The 24,542-nt window shown below is 35.9% G+C and overlaps 1 protein-coding gene across 4 annotated transcripts in view; it reads right to left on the bottom strand.

The window, feature by feature from the left end:
- Positions 1-3,241: 3,241 nt before the first annotated feature.
- LOC138691133 (peripheral plasma membrane protein CASK-like) overlaps positions 3,242-24,542 on the bottom strand; it is an 854,250-nt gene continuing 832,949 nt past the window's right edge. For all 4 annotated transcript variants that reach the window (XM_069812867.1, XM_069812868.1, XM_069812869.1 and 1 more), the window contains one exon: positions 3,242-3,490. In XM_069812867.1, coding sequence (XP_069668968.1) covers positions 3,257-3,490 — 234 coding nt within the window. In that variant the 3' untranslated portion in view covers positions 3,242-3,256. The remainder of the gene's footprint in view (positions 3,491-24,542) is intronic.

Raw genomic sequence — 24,542 nt, 5'->3', positions numbered from 1 at the left:
TAAAAATAACGACATAAAATTTCACGACCCGTTTGAAGTTTGTACACTACTCTTTTCTTACTCCAACCACAGTCTAGTATATACAGTCACGAAGCCTAATACTTACTAAATATGCAAACATAGACAGTTGAAATATGCATCCATAGATAGTTGCTCACCACCAGAATCGCTACTATCGCATCATCACAGACTCTTTCCCTAGTAGACCACAGAATGTATTGTACTTTCGATATCGTGTTCTTTTGAAAAAGTTAACACCTTCCTTCCACTATTTAAATATGAAATACATAAGGTTTATATATTTCTTACTTACTTACAAATGGCTTTTAAGGAACCCGAAGGTTCATTGCCGCCCTCACATAAGCCCGCCAGCGGTCCCTATCCTGTGCAAGATTAATCCAGTCTCTATCATGATACCCCACCTCCCTCAAATCCATTTTAATATTATCCTCCCATCTACGTCTCGGCCTCCCTAAAGGTCTTTTTCCCTCCGGCCTCCCAACTAACACTCTATATGCATTTCTGGATTCGCCCATACGTGCTACATTCCCTGCCCATCTCAAACGTCTGGATTTAATGTTCCTAATTATGTCAGGTGAACAATACAATGCGTGCAGTTCTGTGTTGCGTAACTTTCTCCATTCTGCTGTAACTTCATCCCGCTTAGCCCCAAATATTTTCCTAAGAACTTTATTCTCAAACACCCTTAACCTATGTTCCTCTCTCAGAGTGAGGGTCTAAGTTTCACAGCCATACAGAAGAACCGGTAATATAACTGTTTTATAAATTCTAACTTTCAGATTTTTGGACAGCAGACTGGATGATAAGAGCTTCTCAACCGAATAATAACACGCATTTCCCATATTTATTCTGCGTTTAATTTCCTCCCGAGTGTCATTTATATTTGTTACTGTTGCTCCAAGATATTTGAATTTTTCCACCTCTTCGAAGGATAAATCTCCAATTTTTATATTTCCATTTCGTACAATATTTTGGTCACGAGACATAATCATATGCTTTATCTTTTCAGGATTTACTTCCAAACCGATCGCTTTACTTGCTTCAAGTAAAATTTCCGTGTTTTCTCTAATCGTTTTTGGATTTTCTCCTAACATATTCACGTCATCCGCATAGACAAGCAGCTGATGTAACCCGTTCAATTCCAAACCCTGCCTGTTATCCTGAACTTTCCTAATGGCATATTCTAGAGCGAAGTTAAAAAAGTAAAAGTGATAGTGCATCTCCCTGCTTTAGCCCGCAGTGAATTGGAAAAGCATCAGATAGAAACTGACCTATACGGACTCTGCTGTATGTTTCACTGAGACACATTTTAATTAATCGAACTAGTTTCTTGGGAATACCAAATTCAATAAGAATATCATATAATACTTCCCTCTTAACCGAGTCATATGCCTTATGAAATCAATGAATAACTGATGCACTGTACCCTTATACTCCCATTTTTTCTCCATTATCTGTCGAATACAAAAAATTTGATCAATAGTCGATCTATACGCCGAAAACCGCACTGATGATCCCCAATAATTTCATCTACGTACGGAGTTAATCTCCTCAAAAGAATATTGGACAAAATTTTGTACGACGTCAACAAAAGTGATATTCCTCGAAAGTTACCACAGTTGGTTCTGTCCCCCTTTTTAAAAATAGGTACAATTATGGACTCCTTCCATTGTTCTGGTACAATTTCCTTTTCCCAAATAGCAAGTACAAGTTTATAAATTAAGGTTTATATATTATTTTCATAAAAAATATATATTATATTCTATAAACTCACCTTACTGGATCTTTCGGAAGGATAACTCTAACCTATTTTTCTTACAATTTATAGTACTACAAACGTCTCCTTGTCCCATATTGCTATTCAAATTATTGTATTTTAGCCATTTACAGTTATTACAACCGATAACGAACTTTTCACAAAAATGCGAAATACGGCACAGTCAATGCTTTTTCGATTTAGACCAGGCCGTAATGTTTGTTCCGGTTTTCTATTTCAGTGTATGGAGCTCAGTGAAATATTATAACTTTATTGCTTATTCATTGCTAAATTTTTTTGAGTGTAATGTGTCCATAAGTTCCGTTTACTTCTTGTTCCATAACATATTGCAGAAATAATTACAAAACTGTGTTATTTTAATGTGAAGAGAATTTTACATGTTAACATAATCTGTTCGCGTCAACATTTCAAGTTTAGAATGGAAGCTATTTTGCTGTTTAATAAAAAAGAATTTATATTGTGATTTCAATTTAGCACATCTACCTTCCTTAATTTTAGAAAAAACATTTACCATACCACTCCTATGAAATTACTGTACGTACAATTGTGTTACCTCATGTAGTAGATAAATACAATAATTCAGTACTCAATTTTAATTTTAAAATACAGACAAATTGAATGTCCGGGTTATCATACATGACATTATGCTTAATTATAATGTAAGATTGCGAATTTAGGAATATAGGCCTACGTTAAATACAGTAAACTTAACCTATAATTTTTATATGAATGGCAAAGCACTGGAGATCACTAAATTTAGACAGAAAGGGGCAACTGGTAGAGTAAACATAACCTATAATTTCAACATATATAAATATCCGTGCGGTGCAATTGAAAATTATGGAATCGTGCATAAATGAATGTACAAGAATTTCGCAATATTTAATCGAAATAAAGGCAGGTATTACACATACGAACAACGTAATTTTCACACCATAAATAATATAACATCTTAACTGGCAAGTGAATTATGTCTGAAGTGTCTCATAATCATTGTTTTAAATTTTATTAATGCAATTACACTACATTTTAGAGAAACATATGTTACTGTTTACGCATTCCAACTAATTTATATGGTTCGTGATCGGGTTAAGCGAGTTACATTGTCTGCCTTACGGCCTGTATTAGATCACGATGGCTGTGGCACAGTCTATTGTTCCTAGTACTCACAGCGCTCCAAGCGGCTAGCAACTATCGCGAGATTTGCAAAAAATCATCCCTAGCTTCGTGACTGTATATAGTAGACTGTGATCCAACAGGCTGCTTATTCCTCCTAGCATACCTAGCGCTTAATGCCCGCGCACGACGACGTCAAGTTCAGAAAAAAATGCGCTTGCTTTGACATCACTGGTGTAAAACGTGGATAATCAACATGACATTACAATACCGTCCTTCCAAGTGGACAAAGGCACATCGCTCTGTCTCTAATCCTGAAGGTGACTGCTCCCTATGTTTACATCAGGACAAAGTCAACGCGAGGTGTTCTTTTGTCACGTGGCGGGTACTCACCCTGACATGTGGTCGCGCCAGGATGTCCCGCAGCTCCTCGAGCTCCCCAAGTTCCGCCTCCAACTCGGGAGAGTTCAGATCCAACTCCCGGAGCGCCTCGGCCACTTCGCGGCACTTTTGTACCGCGTCGCTAGGAGGCGCGCGCGTCGGGCTCACCACCTTGCTCGAGATGCGGTCGTACAACTGTTGACACAAGAGAAGTCAAACATGTAGACAAACCAACAAGACAGGCACAAGGCTCATCTCGGTTCCCCCTAAATCATACTCACATCCAAGTTACATGTTTCTCAAAATTGCAAATGAAAATAATATAAATAGGAAAAAATGAAAACGCGGACAAATACAAAACAAATTCTAAACTAGTCACCCAAACACGCAGGCAAAACTAATTATGAATAGCTTCACAATATAAACTACAAATATTACACATACATACATACATACACAAATATGTAGACACATACATACATACATACATACATACATACATACATACATACATACATACATACATACATACATACATACATAGGGGGGAAGTCGAGTAGTATCGGACATCGGGTAATATCGGACAGTGAGTTTCTTTCATCTACCACACGATGACAGTACCTGATTGACATGGTTACGTTTCTGTGATGTCTCATAGAGAAACGTAACCATGTCATTCAGGTACTACCATATAGTGGTAGATGAAAGAAACGCACTGTCCGATATTACCCGATGTCCGATACTACCCGACTCTCCCCTACAACACACATACATACATACATACATACATACATACATACATACATACATACATACATACATACATACATACAGTGTGTTTCCGAGGTGGTGTTACAAACTTTCAGGGATGAAGGGGAAGGGACATGTATCAATTTGGGATAAGGAACCCTGGTCCGGAAATGACCGAGTCAAAAGTTACAAGCAAAAATAGTTATGTGGAAGTGAAATAATGTTATTCCTCTGTACACCTTATTTATCTGTATTTATCTGTACATCTTACACATACTGTATTCATCTGACGTTGTTTACGTTGTCTACTTACAGTATTCCGTTCAGTGCTCTGTCTGAGGGATGGGGACAGGAAACTGCACTAAAGCAATGCAGACAGATAGATGGATTTATTGAGTAATATTATACATACAGATTTTTATATTATCATAGTTTTCTCTAAAATCCAATGCACGGGTCTTTTGACCGTACGTGCTTTATACCTAAAACAAGTCCTACTTTGTAGGTTTCACCCCCCCCCCCCACCTATGATTATATCCAACTACTCTCTAAAAGAACACACACATTAAAATGAAAATGGCACACAAAACATATTATATAATAAATCCTAACCTAAGACAAACATAAAAGTATATAGTTGGGTAGATACCATTATCCCTTCCTCAGTTCGTGTCACAAACTTTAACAGCTGAAGTTTTAATCTTTCTCGCCTTCAAGAGGAACAAGCCAATCTTTTGTTCGTATTCTCTATTCCCCATGAGGTCAAGACATGCAAGCGAACTCCTATTCTGACTTAGCATCGAGGGTGGTAGATATTTTCTCCGTACATGTTCCAATTCGACACACTGTAATAAAATATGTGTATAGGAGTCCTTTTCTCTACAAATCGGATAGCGTAATGTGTAACGGACATGGTCGGATCTGATATGCACGTCTGTAGACAGCAGTGTATGTGAACAAGTTGAAGTGTCCAGTCGATCAGTCCTACTGAAATGGAGGAGTACACGAGAGCGGAATAAGCAGACCTGATTTTCGAATACGGATGAGCCAATGGGAACAGTAGACAAGCTCACAGATTGTATCGGGACAAGTACCCACATAGGAGACATCCGGCCGATACCATTTTTACACGACTGTTCCGAAAGTTAAGGGAAGGAGGGCACGTGGTACCAAATTACAACTCCATTTCCACACAACTATTTTTGCTTATAACTTTCGACTCAGTTATTTTTGGACCATGGTTCCTTATCTCAAATTGATACATGTGCCCTTCGCTATCATCCCTGAAAGTTTGTAACACCACCTCAGAAACACCCTGTATAGATACATACATACATTACATACATACACACCTACGTAGGTATACATTCATACATAACATCACATACGTTTATAGATATAGTGAAAAAAGTCATATGTTCAAAAGAATTTATATTATTGAAGAAAGCCAACATACATTTTTTTTTTCATCTACATCAGTTGATCAGTTGTAACGTCTAGGGAAATCAAATGAATGTAGCCGGGAGATATATACCAGGACAAAAAGTAATATACTCACATTAAATATTTCTGAGACATTTCACTAAAATACGGTAGAACACAATAAAATAAGGAATTGTGATGTTCTACAAGTACCGATATAAAACATCACTTTTGTCGTAATTATTTCACTATATATCTAATGATTGTGTTCAAGTTCGTATATACCATTAGGCCTATATATTTAATCCAATAATTACGTATATTTGTTTACTTCTAAGTGCATGTTGGAATTCTTTTTTCTGTTTTGTTTAGAAAACAGATTTATACCTTACTTCTTCGGTATGAATAGACAAGGACTTTATACATTGTTTGGACTGGCTTTTAAGCTTTGACAAAATTCTATCAAGTATTCTTTTCATCCACACATTCACCCATTGCAACACAAAAATTAATCGGTTTCTTTTTAAAGGAGTTCACTTTGATTTTAACAGAAGACATTACTAAATACCTGGCGTCTAAAGTCTAAAATTCCAAAATACGCACAGACATGTTTTGATACGTGTATATTCGTATTTTTGTTGTGCGAATCGACGTTGGCTCAGTAGCTGAAACGTCACTTCAACGAAATGCATGAATGCCATTGAAAGACCACCGTTCAAATCGCAGGATACTTTTTTATTCCTCATTCTGTACTTCAACGAAATGCATGAACGCCATTGAAAGCCCACCGTTCGAATCGCAAGATACTTTTTTTATTCCTTATTATTTACTTCAACGAAATGCATGAACGCCACTGAAAGACCACCGTTCGAATCGCAAGCTACTTTTTTTATTCTTTATTCTGTACTTCAACGAAATGCATGAACGCCATTGAAAGACCACCGTACGAATCGCAAGATACTTTTTTTATTCCTTATTATTTACTTCAACGAAATGCATGAATGCCACTGAAAGACCACCGTTCGAATCGCAAGCTACTTTTTTTATTCTTTATTCTTTACTTCAACGAAATGCATGAACGCCACTGAAAGACCACCGTTCGAATCGCAAGATACTTTTTTTATTCCTTATTCTTTACTTCAACGAAATGCATGAATGCCACTGAAAGACCACCGTTCGAATCGCAAGCTACTTTTTTTATTCTTTATTCTGTACTTCTACGAAATGCATGACCGCCACTGAAAGACCACCGTTCGAATCGCAAGCTACTTTTTTTATTCCTTATTATTTACTTCAACGAAATGCATGAACGCCACTGAAAGCCCACCGTTCGAATCGCAAGATACTTTTTTTATTCCTTATTATTTACTTCAACGAAATGCATGACCGCCACTGAAAGACCACCGTTCGAATCGCAAGCTACTTTTTTTATTCCTTATTATTTACTTCAACGAAATGCATGAACGCCACTGAAAGACCACCGTTCGAATCGCAAGCTACTTTTTTTATTCCTTATTATTTACTTCAACGAAATGCATGACCGCCACTGAAAGACCACCGTTCGAATCGCAAGCTACTTTTTTTATTCCTTATTATTTACTTCAACGAAATGCATGAACGCCACTGAAAGACCACCGTTCGAATCGCAAGCTACTTTTTTTATTCCTTATTATTTACTTCAACGAAATGCATGACCGCCACTGAAAGACCACCGTTCGAATCGCAAGCTACTTTTTTTATTCCTTATTATTTACTTCAACGAAATGCATGAACGCCACTGAAAGCCCACCGCTCGAATCGCAAGATACTTTTTTTATTCCTTATTATTTACTTCAACGAAATGCATGAACACCATTGAAAGACCACCGTTCGAATCGCAAGATACTTTTTTTATTCCTTATTATTTACTTCAACGAAATGCATGAACACCATTGAAAGACCACCGTTCGAATCGCAAGATACTTTTTTTATTCCTTATTATTTACTTCAACGAAATGCATGAACACCATTGAAAGACCACCGTTCGAATCGCAAGATACTTTTTTTATTCCTTATTATTTACTTCAACGAAATGCATGAACACCATTGAAAGACCACCGTTCGAATCGCAAGATACTTTTTTTATTCCTTATTATTTACTTCAACGAAATGCATGAACGCCATTGAAAGCCCACCGTTCGAATCGCAAGATACTTTTTTTATTCCTTATTATTTACTTCAACGAAATGCATGAACACCATTGAAAGCCCACCGTTCGAATCGCAAGATACTTTTCTTATTCTTTATTCTGTACTTCAACGAAATGCATGAACACCATTGAAAGACCACCGTTCGAATCGCAAGATACTTTTCTTATTCTTTATTCTGTACTTCAACGAAATGCATGACCGCCACTGAAAGCCCACCGTTCGAATCCCAAGATACTTCTTTTATTCTTTATTCTGTACTTCAACGAAATGCATGAACGCCATTGAAAGCCCACCGTTCGAATCGCAAGATACTTTTTTTATTCCTTATTATTTACTTCAACGAAATGCATGAACACCATTGAAAGACCACCGTTCGAATCGCAATATACTTTTTTTATTCCTTATTATTTACTTCAACGAAATGCATGAACACCATTGAAAGACCACCGTTCGAATCGCAAGATACTTTTTTTATTCCTTATTATTTACTTCAACGAAATGCATGAACGCCATTGAAAGCCCACCGTTCGAATCGCAAGATACTTTTTTTTATTCCTTATTATTTACTTCAACGAAATGCATGAACGCCACTGAAAGACCACCGTTCGAATCGCAAGATACTTTTTTATTCTTTATTCTGTACTTCAACGAAATGCATGAACGCCATTGAAAGACCACCGTTCGAATCGCAAGATACTTTTTTTATTCCTTATTCTTTACTTCAACGAAATGCATGAACACCATTGAAAGACCACCGTTCGAATCGCAAGATACTTTTTTTATTCCTTATTATTTACTTCAACGAAATGCATGAACACCATTGAAAGACCACCGTTCGAATCGCAAGATACTTTTTTTTATTCCTTATTCTTTACTTCAACGAAATGCATGAACACCATTGAAAGACCACCGTTCGAATCGCAAGATATTTTTTTTTATTCCTTATTATTTACTTCAACGAAATGCATGAACACCATTGAAAGACCACCGTTCGAATCGCAAGATACTTTTTTTATTCCTTATTCTTTACTTCAACGAAATGCATGAACACCATTGAAAGCCCACCGTTCGAATCGCAAGATACTTTTTCTTATTCTTTATTCTGTTCATACTTTTGTGGAATACAGTAATGTGCAACATTCCGTATCTGTTTAGTTATCCTATTAGTTTGTTCAGTTTAGCCACTCTCTTTTATACTTCCGATAGAACGTTGTCTTTTACTCTAGTGGGACTATTTATGTTTACTACTTGTTTTAGACTATTTTATAATTTCTATGACTGCTATTTTGTACGTTTATTTACTCGATTATAAGCTTGCTCTGCGCAAATGCATGTAAAAATTAATTACTTTCATCTATCAGGATCTTCCTCATAAATAGTCCCTTAGTACGCAGAAGTAGTGACATAAAAAATAGCAAGGAATTTCTATGATTGCGTGAAACAGTTATGCAGTTCACGACTGTTATTCTGAACACGGTTGGAATTGTAAGATGTTTGGTTTGGGAATTGAAATAACATTTTGATATATCTTTTCATTTCTGTTTTTATACCCCCACATTTAAAGTTAACAAAGGGGAGTCTTTTCGTTAAATGTTCCATAATCGCTTTCTCATTTCATGACACTAGGCAAGAGGCAAAAATACAACTGACAGTCGAAACGATTCACTCAGCAGTGTTAATTTTTATTTTTTCTCTATTTTATTTTTTATTGCTAGTAAGTTTGAAATGAATACAAGTCAATACCATGAAAGATAAACCAGCTCACTCCTGAATGAGTAAGACTTGTGCTCAGGAGGGGATTCCAATACACGCAAAAATTAAATTAAAATTGAGAATCAATATAGATAATATTCTTATTGAATTTGGTATTCCCAAGAAACTAGTTCGACTAATTAAAATGTGTCTTAGTGAAACGTACAGCAGAGTCCGTATAGGCCAGTTTCTATCTGATGCTTTTCCAATTCACTGCGGACTAAAGCAAGGAGATGCATTATCACCTTTACTTTTTTACTTTGCTCTAGAATATGCCATTAGGAAAGTCCAGGATAACAGACAGGGTTTGGAATTGAACGGGATACATCAGCTTCTAGTGTATGCGGATGACGTGAATATGTTAGGAAAATATCCACAAACGATTAGGTAAAACGTGGAAATTCTCCTTGAAGCAAGTAAAGCGATAGGGTTGGAAGTAAATCCCGAAAAAACTAAGTATATGATTATGTCTCGTGATCAGAATATTGTACGAAATGGAACTATAAAAGTTGGAGATTTATCCTTCGAAGAGATGGAAAAATTCAAATATCTTGGAGCAACAGTAACAAATATAAATGACACTCGGGAGGAAATTAAACGCAGAATAAATATGGGAAATGCCTGTTATTATTCGGTTGAGAAGTTTTTGTCATCTAGTCTGCTGTCAAAAAATCTGAAAGTTAGAATTTATAAAACAGTTATATTACCGGTTGTTCTGTATGTCTGTGAAACTTGGACTCTCGCTTTGAGAGAGGAACAGAGATTGGGGTGTTTGAGAATAAGGTTCTTAGGAAAATATTTGGGGCTAAGAGGGATGAAGTTACAGGAGAATGGAGAAAGTTACACAAAGCAGAGCTGCACTCATTGTATCCTTCACCTGACATAATTAGGAACATTAAATCCAGACGTTTGAGATGGGAGGGCATGTAGCACGTATGGGCGAATCCAGAAATGCATATAGAGTGTTAGTTGGAGGTCGGAGGGAAAAATATCTTTGGGGAGGCCGAGATGTAGATGGGAAGATAATATTACATGGATTTGAGGGAGGTGGGATATGATGGTAGAGGCTGGATTAATCTTGCTCAGGATAGGGACCAATGGCGGGCTTATGTGAGGGCGGCAATGAACCTCCGGGTTCCTTAAAAGCCAGTAAGTAAGTAAGTGAATATAGATTAAAAAGTGTTTAATATGTTTAAAACCAAACTACAAATCCAATACAATTTTTTTTATTAATTTGGAGAGGATTCGTGGTTAAAATAATATTAGAATAAAATTTGTCTCATAATCTGGGACCTTGACTCATGCTATGATAAAAATAACTGCATTGATTTTACATTTGGGTCCAGACAAACGCAAAGAATTAATATTTTTTGGTTCTATATTTATGTATATACATTTCAAAGTTATTCAAATTTTTGTGATAATTTTTTAATAAAATAAAATAATAAATTTGTTTAATGTCGAAAACTTTGAAATGTTTAAACAATTCAGTTGAGTAATCTTCCTGCTTTTTAAAACAAATTTTTAATACGGTACTTTTTTCTGTAGTAAAATTAACGGATAAAGATTGGATTTATAAGTTCCACCCCAATCTATAATAACATATATACTAATACTAATGAACTGTTTGTGTGATACTAATGAATTGTTTGTAACTGTAATGAGTGAATAATGCCATTACAGAGAATTGGATTCATTTCTAAATGAACATCACAGTTAAATACTTTACAATTAGATTATGTTAACTTAACTGTTTTTGTTTTATACTGCCAGCATTCATTAACCATCCCGATTTGTGTAGGAATAATAACACTGAACAACACATTTTTATTGTTTGTCTTGCTACGAAATAAAAATAGGTGAATATTACTAATATGTGTGCCCTAAATCTGAATTTAAAATCCAATTTGCCCCCATCACGTACCATTTCCGGCGAAAATGAATTCATTTTTAATGAAAAAACTAGGCCCACATTTTTATTTTTCATTGCTTCTGGTAAAATTACAACACATTAGGGATTAAAAATGCCTCATAATATTTGAAAAATGTGTACTGGATACAAAAATGATCCTACATAGTTTAAAACATGAAAATAAAAATATTTCATGCGTATAATGAGAAAAATCTCGGAATTTGAACTTACAATTATTAAAATAATATTTTAGATAACTGCTGTGTATAACTAGACCCAGGATTGCCTTTTACAAGAAACCAACAATAGCCTGCAAGCATGTTGTGTGATGATCTTCCTTTATATCACCTTTACATTTCAGATATTTCTTGATGGAATCTTACCCCATGCTCGTCGCTTATCGCTCCAAGGTTAGGAGGAAAGTAATCCAACTGAGAATGCAAAATATGTATTTTGAGAGATATATTACACTCCATTTCCTCATATGCACTTGATATTGTTTCCACAACACGTTCTATGTAGTTGTCTGCCCTAAAATTTCCAACGAAATTTGAGCACTCCATGCCATTTTTTGTAACGGAAAGTTTTTCCTCAAACAAAGATTCAGCCATCACTTTACGAATTTGTGGAACGATGAAAATACCCTCCACACAAAGCACTTCATTCGTCTCTTCCTTAGTTGTTTTTTCGAAGGTCCGCAGAAGATACTCCTTTTCCTATTAAAGGCTTCTTTTGCCCTTGCTATCCTCCTTTTGTCTTCCTGGCAGCAGCTCATATTACTGCTTTTAGTACACCCCAAGTATTTGAAGCTGTCTACTTGCTCTACTGCAGTCATGTCAATTGATGCCCATAGGAGCAAGCGCGCGCTTTAGAACTCAGGAGAGCCTGAGCGCTTTACAGCGGAAAGGAAAGAGACAGACGAAAGAAGTAGTATATGCCGCTTGGTCGAGCTACATTCAGGGATGGCCAGCACTGATTCAATGGATAAAGGGAAGAAAACTTATTAAAACTGTATCCAAGGTAATTTTTAGATCTGTCTGAGAAGTTTAAGTGCATTATAAGAGTGTAAGTTTTAATTTTAATGCTCATTTTTCACAAGTTTGATTTTTTTAATTCGAAAGAAATATTTTCTCAACTTTTTTAATAGAAAAGTGAAATTTTCAGATATAGGCCTATTTATTTGGTAGTCTTACAGAATGTTTTCGTAAATCTAATATACCGTAAATACGTATTACTGAAGATAGTGCATTGAAAATATTCTCATGGAAATTGTTTGTAAGGAAATGAATTAATAAAGCAATTACTGTTACATCATAAGTAAAAGATACGTGCCTATGAGCTGTAAAAATGTCAGCTCTAATAGCTTCAGCATATTTCGAGAAAATAATTTAATATTCTGATGATAGGAAGTTGCTCACAAATATCACCTTAAAAGCATAATGCGATAAGACTTTTGTTATGGAATATTAGTTACACTGAAAACATATACAGCATCTAGATAACTTTGCTTTATACTGTAATATTGTTTTGATTAGTTTATTGATTATTTTTGTAAGACTAAAGGTACCATCAATATCAATTCCAACTTATCATGCCATACTCAGTCTCTTTTTTGGGGATATCACTTTCTTTATGAATGATGTGTTTCATCCATTTAGTACAGTATAGTTGTACTACTATGGAATTTAAGTGAATATTCCTTCTCATCTCCTTATTATGTTATTAACGTTTAAAACACAACTGCAATATTAAGAAATTGATATTAGTACTTTTGTTTTATAGACAATATGAATGAATGAATGAATGAATGAATGAATTTAGCCTATAACATCCCTTGAGGGCTAAGGCCTCCCACCGGTAGGTGGGGTAGCTTTACGAGCACTCACTTAGTAGCGGGTGCCGGCACTCACTAGGCTAGCTATTCCTAGAGAGTGTTTGTTGCTCTGGGGTATTTCACAGGTTTGTTGCTATTCCAACTACAGTGTATTCACTGAATATTTTGTGTGTGATTGGTACGTTTTCTTTTCACTTCACTTTTGCACTTGCACTTGCACCTATATTGCACTATATTGCACTTTCACTGATCACTGTTGGTTCTGTTGTTGCGTCTGTATTTGCTGCTAGCTTCGGTTCTGGCGCTTCCTCTGTATTTCTGCGTTTACATTTATGCTGTGTTTCTCCTATCGCTGTCGTCCCGGTGCCTGTTGTTTCCACTCTCCTCTGTTCCTTGCTAGTCTCGTCCATTGGTGACAAGCTCGTTTGACGAATGAGTCCGCCCATCTGGTCTTCTGCCTTCCGACGCGCCTTTTGCCGGTCCTGGGGTCCCACACGGTTGCTCTGTATGTCCATTTGGTACTCTGCATCCTCGCCACGTGGCCTCCCCATTGTCATTTGAGCCCTTCTGCTATGTCGATCGCGTCCTTCAAACCTGTGGTTCTACGTATGTCTTCGTTCCGGATCTTGTCCCTTAGAGATACTCGCAATATCATCCTCTCCATTTTTCTCTGGCATACTTGGATCATGTGCTTTGTCTTCCCGTTTAATGACCAGATTTGGCTGCCGTATGTCAGTACCGGTAACACACATTTTTCTAGCACTTCCGCTTTTGTACTCGTTTTCAGGGTTCAGGGTTGCGTCTTTCAGAATGAAGTTGAGGCTCCAGAATTTCTTCCAGGCTTGTCCAATTCTTCTTTTCACCTCTTTCTAGATAATATCAAACAGAAAGAAGCCATATAAAAATAACGACATAAAATTTCACGTTCCGTTTGAAGTTTGTGCACCACTGTTTTCTTAATTCAACAGGCTGCTTATTCATACAACCCTTCCTCTTTCCATACTTAGCGCTTCATGCCCGCGCACGACGTCAAGGTCAGAAAAATGCGCTTTTTTTGACATCACTGCTCTACTGCCTGATTTAAAATTCGAAAGTTTACCTAAACTTATCTATCTTTAATACACTTAAAAATACATAATTATCCTTATGGCTGTTTTAATTTCACTTATTTGGTATTCACATCACCCATTTATCCTCATTAAGACCAGCAAAAAACGTTATTGTGTTATGTTTATGAAATTTTACAACGATTCCCATATTAAAATTGTGATTGTTCTCACTTTATGTCCATCTTACGTTGCTGAGCATACATATAGTCCTTTCTATGACAGAAAAGACATCATTGAACTGACTACCAGAATCACACTTTTCTTATGGACGATGGCAATGAACAATAGATGTATTCATAAAACAGATCACACAAAAGCATGTCTGCGAGCCTACAGCTTCTTTTACATTGGACTCAGTACGATATAACCCTTTTCTCTCACGAGGTATTGTAGCAAGTCTTCTTTCCAACATCACTCGTCAATATTAACGCAGTAGTATCGGCAATTAATTTGTATCCTATAGTGAGCAATTTCTCTTGATATTCATTATCAAAAGCCTAAATGAAAGTGGCTGTATTCTATAGAGAAGTGGAAATGCACTTTACACGCAAAACAGAACAATTAAATTAAAACTCTTTCACTATGAAACTCAGATGAAAGGAACGTATTAATGGCAAGAGCGTGAGGATCAGTGTTGGAGCTTTGATCTAACGCTTTTGTGAGTTTTGTAACCACATATCGATAGCGAAGACTTTGCGCTCATAACGCCTATCTATTTCCATATAAAATAACGATGATGCTAAAGTTACTTCCCTACTGAAAATAAGTTGTGTTTGATATATTTGGCAGCAGGCGATAGTAGACTAAAACCTAGCATCCTTATTTTCGAAATACGTGTTCCAACCTGGTCACAATAAGTATCTGTAATAATAATAATAATAATAATAATAATAATAATAATAATAATAATAATAATAATAATAATAATCATCATCATCATCGCACACAAATTTGGATTAAGGTTAAATCCAGAGAAACAGCAATATATGTGATATAATATATTATATTATCATAAGTACACACCTTAAGTGTTGTTTCCATCTCCTTTCAGTGGTCTATAAAGTCTTTTTTCTCTGGGTTGATAATGGCGAATAAATTATTCGTGGGTATCGGTCTTTGATATCCTGTATCCATTTTTAATTGTAAACAATATTAATTTCATTTCAGTAAGGTTTAATACCTTCAAGAATAAGACCTTTCGGGAGGCCGAGACGTAGATTGTATTGTATTTATTAACATTCCCTGGTATTCATACATTGCTTTACAGCTAGAATATGAACAAGTCAAGAAACTTAATACTATTATAGTCTTAATTTATAGTCACAGTCTAGGTGAAATATATACAGACGAGATTTACAATATAGTCTACTAGTACAACACAAAGTTTTAGTATCAGTTTCATGAAGTGTTAGTGAATGTCATGAATTCAAATACAGAATAGAAGGCGTGAGAAATTAGGTACCTCTTTAATTTGGCCTTAAATAATTTTATGTTTTGAGTTTCATTTTTTATATCGATAAGGAGGCTATTAAAAAATTTTACTGCCATATAACGCACTCCTTTTTGATAGCATGATAGACTTGCCGATGGAGTATGAAAGTCATTTTTTGACGTGTATTTATGCTATGAACTGTTGAATTAGTTACAAAGTTTGCACGATTACATACGAGGAAGATTATTAATGAAAAGATATTAAACTGACAAGCCATGGGCATTATTTGTAGTTTTTTTTTTTAAATAGTCCTACAAGATTCCCTAGATTTGGCACCTACTATTATTCTAATTACTCTTTTTTGTAATAGAAATATACTGTTACTATCTGTGGAATTTCCCCAGAGTATTATTCCAAAACTCATTACCGTGTGAAAGTATGCAAAGTATATTGTTTTAAGGTATTGATATTTACTATCCTTTGCATAGATCTAATAGCAAAACAAGCTGAATTTAGTTTGGGGGTAATTTCCTTAATATGATTTTTCCAATTTAACACATTATCGATTTTTAAGCCAAGAAATTTGGTTGTTGTTGTTGTTTGTAATAGGGATCTATGGTTAATTATTGCGCTAGAAATTTGCTAGGTTGAATTTGGACAGGATTTAAATTGAATTATGTTAGTTTTGTTACAATTTAATACCAATTTATTAACTGAGAATCAGTCACATATTTTGAAGAGAATTTCTTCTGGTGCAAATTGGAATGTGTTGGAGTTATTGGCTGTAATTACTATACTTGTGTAAACTGCAAATAATATGGAATGACCTACATCTTTTATTGGGGGGGGGGGGTGGAGATCATTGATAAACACTAGAAAAAGTAGGGACCTAATATTGATCCTTGAGGAATTCCATTATTAGTTCCCCATGTCGAGGCAGATTTTATAGTTGTATTGATTTCAACTTTATGCTTCCTATCTATGAGATATGAGTGAAACCATTGGTGTGCAACACCTTTAATTCCATAATAATCTAATTTATCTAGCAGTATTTTATGATTTACGAGTATACAGTCAAATGCTTCGGATAAATCACAGAAAATCCCACCAACTTGGGAGGATAATATGAAAATGGATTTCAGGGAGGTAGGATATGATGGCAGTGACTGGATTAATCTTGCTCAGGATAGGGAACGATGGCGGGCTTATGTCAGTGCGGCAATGAACCTCCGGGTTCCTTAAAAGCCATAAGTAAGTAAGTAAGTAAGTAAATATGTAAGGTTTAAGGACATTAACTATTTACTTAACACGAAACGAAATGCGTATACAAACACCATTACTGTTTATTATTCAATGTTATGTACTATTATGTTTAGGTGCCTTGGCCGTTAACATTCTGCGCAGTACCCCACGCAAGTCCATTTGATAGTCGTAAGGAAAAAAAAGGAATGTAGGCCCTGTGGGTTAGTTGCTGTGCAAGTCCTGTAGAGTTCACTTCTTTTCCTCGAGCAAGTAGTATATGTGTACAAGTTGCAGTGTACAGTCAATCATTCCTAATGAAATGGAAGAGTATAGGAGAGCGGAATAAGCAGACCTGATTTTCGAATACGGATGAGCCAATGGGAACAGGAGACAAGCTCAGAGATTGTATCGTACAAGTACCCACGCAGGAGACATCCGGCCCATACCATTTATCCACGACTGTTCCGAAAGTTAAGGGAAGGAGGGCACGTGGTACCAAATCACAATTCCATTTCCACACAACTATTTTTGCTTACAACTTTCGACACAGTCATTTCCGGACTATGGTTCCTTATCTCAAATTGATTCATGTGCCCTTCCCCATCATCCCTAAAAGTCTGTAACACCACCTCGGAAACACCCTGTATATATAATGTAATCTGTAAATTGAGAACCGTGGTTCCCACGTTTCCTTTTTCTCTCCGGAACAGGATATAATACCTTAATTGAAAATAAAGAATGGCACCATTCTAATGTTCACATTGACGTCACTCTTCCTCCTGAACCTTAAGACCTCCAGAATGGTTGCAGCAAGCGTTCCGTACCAATTTCGTACTCGGTTCAGTTGCACGGCACGAAATGCTTGTCTTTGGCGATAAGCCCGACGCAACTTGCACGTGATTTAATATCCTCCTGAAGTCCTTATCGGCCTTTGGCTATTTAACAATGGTTAATTACAGGAGCACGGAAGGCAAGTAGATTAGAAACTGGGGTCATACCCAAACTTCTTTAACTGCCACATACGAGTCCTAACAGGAGAACGTTGTACGGGAAGATTTACTTCAGGATTGATGACACAGATTGGATTTAATTTCAAAATTAACAATGATAATTAGTGACCGGATTTTTATGTACTATCAAGGTGTGAAATATCTACATATTTATGTAAGAAAAATATGCTGAATATATACCAAAATATGTAAACTCATGAAAATATTTAATATCAATATCTGGCAGATATAGGATAGGTAAGACTCTCCAGTTGTGATTTCATAGAGCACCCGACTTTTTACCGCACACTTGACACATTACTATTTTTCCATCTGTAGTGAAAACTTCGTCCATTACAATCCATGATTTTATTTTTGTCGTTAGGGTTGAAGATACAGGGGTCATTTTAGTTAGTTAAAAGCAGAAGATAAACTCACTTGCACTTTATAAGTACTGTAAGTACTAAAACTAGAGAATTGAGTGAAATGAATGACACAACAGTACTGCAAGCACTGTTTCGCTTTACTGCATTAGGAGAAAATAAGAGGAGATGTGGGACACATGTATTTTAGCTGCTCCCTGTAAGAAACAAAGTAACTACTAAAAACTCAAACTATAGGCATTCACAAACTGTTGTTTGAAAAGTGACATTCCTGTCTCATTCAGAAGGGTAGGATTATTCCAGCCGAGAACCATACTTTCTAATTGCTCGGAAAATCCCATTTCCGTATAGGTCTACTAAATTTAAAATAGAGGGGTCAATAATCTGAAAGTCCCAAGTCAGACTTGACACAGGTTTTCCCTGCAAGAATTAGGAGAAGGGTGGGTCAGGTTGCAAATTGCATGGGAACGGCTTGCTAAGACTTGTGCAGAACAATTATAGTTCGAGAAAAATCATGTCGTCCTCGTCCCATCCACCGCTACTTTCTCAGTGTTTACAATACAAGGTAATTGCATGAAAAGGTTGTCTTTCGTTCACTCACATTTACAGTGGGCGGTATGGGGTGAGTTCCTCTATTACTTCCTGGAACGAAGGACGTTATGTTTCGTCCCGAAATATATCCTTTCTTGGGTAGGTAAAAAGACTTTTTAAATCTGTGTATTTCAAATTGTAAACTTCCCGAGCAGAAGTTTTTTTTTTTTCCTTTCACAGAAGTAAAAATGAATAAAACCCCTAAATATGTAGATTTATGTAATAACAAGCCATAATATGTAATGTGAGGTAAATATGTAAAAATATGTACTATAAAATTTTAATATATTAACGGTAATTACAAGATTCGCAATGATTTGTTATTTATATACGGTTAGGGTGAAAGGAATATAATATGTAATTACATAAAAATCCGGTCCCTAATGATAATGAAAGAGAAGGACCAATCCTTTTCGGTGAAGTGCGAGTAGGTATACTTGTTAAAGAGACTCTGCAGTCTGGATGATGATATTTGCATACTGAAAGCAGTAGCTATAGCTACACTAGTCTAGTGACGTGTCGACTCCCCTTCAAATGTCCACAACGGACAGAATGGGGTCAATACGTCTAAAAGTAACAATTAATGGACAGACAGCACACCAGATATATGCAATTACATTAGGGATGCCATGCTTACTATTAATTCTGAGCGAGAGCATTTTTAAGCTCTCTCCATAAGCGCTTAGCTTTTCTACCTGAGGCACAAGGGTGTACAGCACATTCAACGTTGCAGACCATGACAGATCGTTAGCGAGATTACAATACAGATTTTAATGATAAGTAGAAGGTAAAGTTTTTATATAATGAACATGGCGGTGAAGTGCAGTGTTTAATAAGTAAAAAATATATACTATTTTATTTGTAAAAAAAATGTCAAACGTCAGTACGAAACACAACACAACACATCACAGATATAGACATTGTTCTCGAGAAGAGAGAAATTGATTTCAGACAAGAAATAATGCTTAAAAATTAAGAAAATCCAAGTCTTTTTGTTTTTATAATCGTAATTATATTTGAGACTGTTTTAAATGATTTAACCATATATTCATATATGACCACACATGCGGTGCGTGAGTTGAGAGGATTTTTTATGCTGTTTTCTCGACTTTAAAATTTTAAGCAGTTTACTGAATGAAAAGCTCCTTGCACAACAGTTATCATATTGGTCTGAAACTTCTCACAAAGATCAATCAAATGTTGATAAATAAAATTTAAATAGCAATTGTGTGAAATATTAATATTAAGTTTCTTTGGGGAATATTCATATTGCACTTAGATTAAATATGGTGTAATGTTAACTTCATAAAGTTTAAAAATTTATCGTGTCTCTCTATTTAGACTAATCTCCAAAGTTAATTAATTTTATTCCCATAACTATTTTCAAGATTTTGAGCAAATATGAACTAAAATTTTGAAAACTTTGACGCAAGGAGCCTTTTTAGTGATGTCAATATAAAATATATATAATTTCAAAACTATTAGACTTAATAACACCAAATTGTGTACAGATTATATTGTATTGTAGATCTGTTTATATAATTTAAATTTCACAAATTTTGGCCGAAAATTGTGGAAGTTTTAAAAATCATACGTACCCCCTTAAATATTGACCCCAAAAATTACGATGGCTCTTCAAAAGCATAATTTAATCAATTTGTTTTTTTCGTGTTACGTGCATCTCACAAATCATTCTAAGAAAACACATTGCATAATCATGACTGGAGAGTAAGGACTACATTTTCACAATCACACAATCAATATACTCTATTTCAATCAATATTGTCATTATTATTTTTATAATAAATGCTCAAAAGTACTTAGAGATCACAAACGTCAAGCAGGTAGACCCTATTAGTTTCTCCTAACAAATGAAGTGAAGTATTTTCATAATAAATAATTGATTTTCACAAGAAATAATTAATAATTAACTTTTCCTATTACTTTTTGTTCTTAAAACCCCTTTCCTTTGCGATTTGTTTATATATGTACATGTATATTAAATAATTGAATAATTAGCCCTATTAAATAGCCAGAAATTTAGTAACTCAAGTCATTGTAATAATTGCTGCCTTTATTCGAGGTATATGCATGTACATCCCTGATGTCCACGTTACGACGCTATGTAGTGGATGCGGTATGCGCTCGTGATCAAGGTCGAGCTCTTCTACCGTGATTGGAAGTTGTTATCGTCTCATCCGTGATTTACATTAAAACCTTGTTTAAAGGTTTCCGTTTTTTAAGGAATGACTTTAAAAGTCTCGGCAGGACTCCGGCTTTCAAGACACCCCGTTCTAAGGAAAATCTCGCTTTTAATTAATACACTTGAATAGATTTGCGAATACATAACCCGTTTTAATGAAAATTCAAACACATTCAAAAAGCATTTGTGATCAATTTCTGTAGACGATATGGTCACATCACTATCACACATTGCATTCGACAGCATGAATCAATATAATATACCATGTTTGCACATAGTCATTGTAAATTTAATTACAATACTTCAAAATGGGTTATTGTAATTTTGTGAAAATATATTGTTTTTGAAACTTTATTGTTAATGTGCATTTTACTTAAAGCAACTCAAGAGATAAAACCTAAAGACAAATTATATGATTATGTCTCGTGACGACAATATTGTACGAAATGGAAATGTAAAAATTGGAAATTTATCTTTTGAAGAGGTGGAAAAATTCAAATACCTGGGACCAACAGTAACAAATATAAATGATACTCGGTAGGATATTAAACAAAGAATAAATATGGGAAATACCTGTTATTATTCGGTTGAGAAGCTTTTATCATCCAGTCTGCTGTCAAAAAATCTGAAAGTTAGAATTTATAAAACAGTTATATTATCGGTTGTTCTTTATGGTTGTGAAACTTGGACTCTCACTTTGAGAGAGGAAAACAGGTTAAGAGTATTTGAGAATAAGGTGCTTAGGAAAATATTTGGGGCTAAGAGGGATGAAATTACAGGAGAATGGAGAAAGTTACACAACACAGAACTTCACGCATTGTATTCTTCACCTGACATAATTAGGAACATTAAATCCAGACGTTTGAGATGGGCAGGGCATGTAGCACGTATGGGCGAATCCATAAATGCATATAGAGTGTTAGTTGGGAGGCTGGAAGGAAAAAGACCTTTGGGGAGGCCGAGACATAGATGGGAGGATAATATTAAAATGGATTTGAGGGAGGTGGGATACGATGATAGAGAATGGATTAATCTTTCTCAGGATAGGAACCATTGGCGGGCTTATATGAGGGCGGCAATGAACCTCCGGGCTCCTCAAAAGCCAGTAAGTAAGTAAGTACTGTTAATGTGTATTTGTAAATGGTTCATTTATAGATATTAAGAATATGTAAATATAATGTAGCCTAATTAAATGTTCAAAGAAAATTGTCAGGCCTATCTTGCTTATACAGGGTGTTTAAAAAATACGGGGCATAATTTCAGGTATGTATTTCCCACATGTAGACAATCAAAATAGTCCATTACAACATGTGTCCGGAAATGCTTTATTTCCGAGTTATGGCCTTCACAACATTGAAATTCACCGGAACGTTTTTCTATCCGCAGGTCGTTGCCGTCAAAGGAGACATTAAGAGGGCACTCTGACAGTTCATTCCGAGGCGAAGGTTACATTCAGTGTTGTGTAGGCGTTAGACTGTGCGACATGTATTCAAATCAAGAGCTGGCAGATACACTTCATGTACGGTAAGGCGGACGGCAATGCTGCGCTGGCTCGTCGTTTGTACCAGGAGAGGTACTCACAGCGACAATGTCCAGATCGGAAGACATTTGTACGTCTCCATTATCGTCTGTGCGAGTATGGAAAATTTAACTCTCCTGGTTTGGGAAGGGGACGACCAAGATCTACAACTCCAGAAGTACAGGAGGAGATTCTGGAGGCTGTGAACATGACTCCTTCTATCAGCACACGAAGGATAGCGTTGCAAGTCAATGTTCCTCATACGACTGTCTGGAGACTGTTGAAAGAGTATCAATTGTATCCTTATCATTTGCAACGTGTATAGGCCCTGTCACCAGCAGATTACCCTGCACGAGTTAGGTTCTGTCAGTGGTTCTTGCAGCAGTGTGGTGTAAATCCGAACTTTCCTGCCTTAGTATTATTTACAGATGAAGCACAGTTCACACGAGATGGCATAACAAATTTCCACAATCAGCATGTATGGGCGTATGAAAACCCACGTGCAACTGTTCCATCTCATCACCAGGTGCGGTTCTCCCTCAACATGTGGGCCGGTATTATTGGTGATCGATTAGTTGGACCCCATGTACTTATAAACAGACTTACGGCGCAGGCGTACACAAACTTCCTGGAAAACACCATACCTCATGTTTTAGAAGACACTCCACTGATCAATCGTCAACACATTCACTTCTTGCATGATGGCGCTCCTACACACTTCAGTCGTACGGCTCGCCGGTACTTGGATCGAAGGTTTCCTGATCGATGGATAGGTAGAGGTGGCACAATTGCTTGGCCTCCACGCTCACCTGATCTGAACTCTCTCCATATCTACTTGTGGGGCCATTTAAAATTATTGGTTTATTCGTCTCCGGTGCCTGATTTGGAATCCCTTCGGAATCGAATTGTGGCATGTTCTGAGGACATACGCAATACTCCTGGAGTTTGGGATAGTGTTCGCAGGTCAATGAGACATCGATGTGAGGTCTGTATTCAAGCAGGAGGTGGACATTTTGAACATCTTCTGTAATGGCAACGACCTGCGGAAAGAAAAACGTTCCGGTGAATTTCAATGTTGTGAAGGCCATAACTCGGAAATGAAGCATTTCCGGACACATGTTGTAATGAACTATTTTGATTGTTTATATGTGGGAAATACATACCTGAAATTATGCCCCGTATTTTTGATACACCCTGTATAAAGTGTAAAGAGGCCTACCTCGGTTATATAAAGTGTTAACTTCTTTAAAAAAAACCGCACTTAAGCACTTAACCAGAAATTCGTTGAAGGATGTTTTATTGCATCTTGCTAACACAATCTCAGGGAAAAAAGGATAACGAAAGTAACAACCCACTGAAATATTAATGGCAATTTAAATAATATCAACAAATTTTCACTTCAGACTATGAAGATTTATAGACAAAGTAGCATTAACTTTGCGTTCTAAGAATTTCGTTTTACAATACAAAGACAAAAAATTTAGAAGGTTAAAACAATAGATTTGAAATGACGAAAGGATCAAATAAACGAAATAGGTACAAATAAACCGCTAAAAACTATTACCGATTCCTAACAATTTTAAGAGATTCAAATAGAATAACATTTATGTGCGATACTGCAGTTTTGCTTCTTATGTCAAAATATATCAAGAAATTAAAATAACCGACACAATTAAAACAACACCAATTTAGAAAATAAGGAAAGGAGAAATTTCATAACTTTACAATATCAATGTTGTGTCATTTTTAACACACAAATTTTCATTAATATGCAAATCAAAAGAATAATGGTTTCAGAGGTTTGTCTATCGTGAACATGGCAGGCTATTCCTTAACGGAGGATTAAAGAATCAGAAAAAGCCGAAAATTAGTATTACTATTTATTTATAAATTCATAATACTTAGAAATTTTATCACTAA

The sequence above is a fragment of the Periplaneta americana genome, chromosome 16, assembly GCF_040183065.1.
Source record: "Periplaneta americana isolate PAMFEO1 chromosome 16, P.americana_PAMFEO1_priV1, whole genome shotgun sequence".
NCBI lineage: Eukaryota > Metazoa > Arthropoda > Insecta > Blattodea > Blattidae > Periplaneta > Periplaneta americana.
Note: the sequence above shows the minus strand (reverse complement) of the source record. Positions and strands in the feature narration are given on the sequence as shown.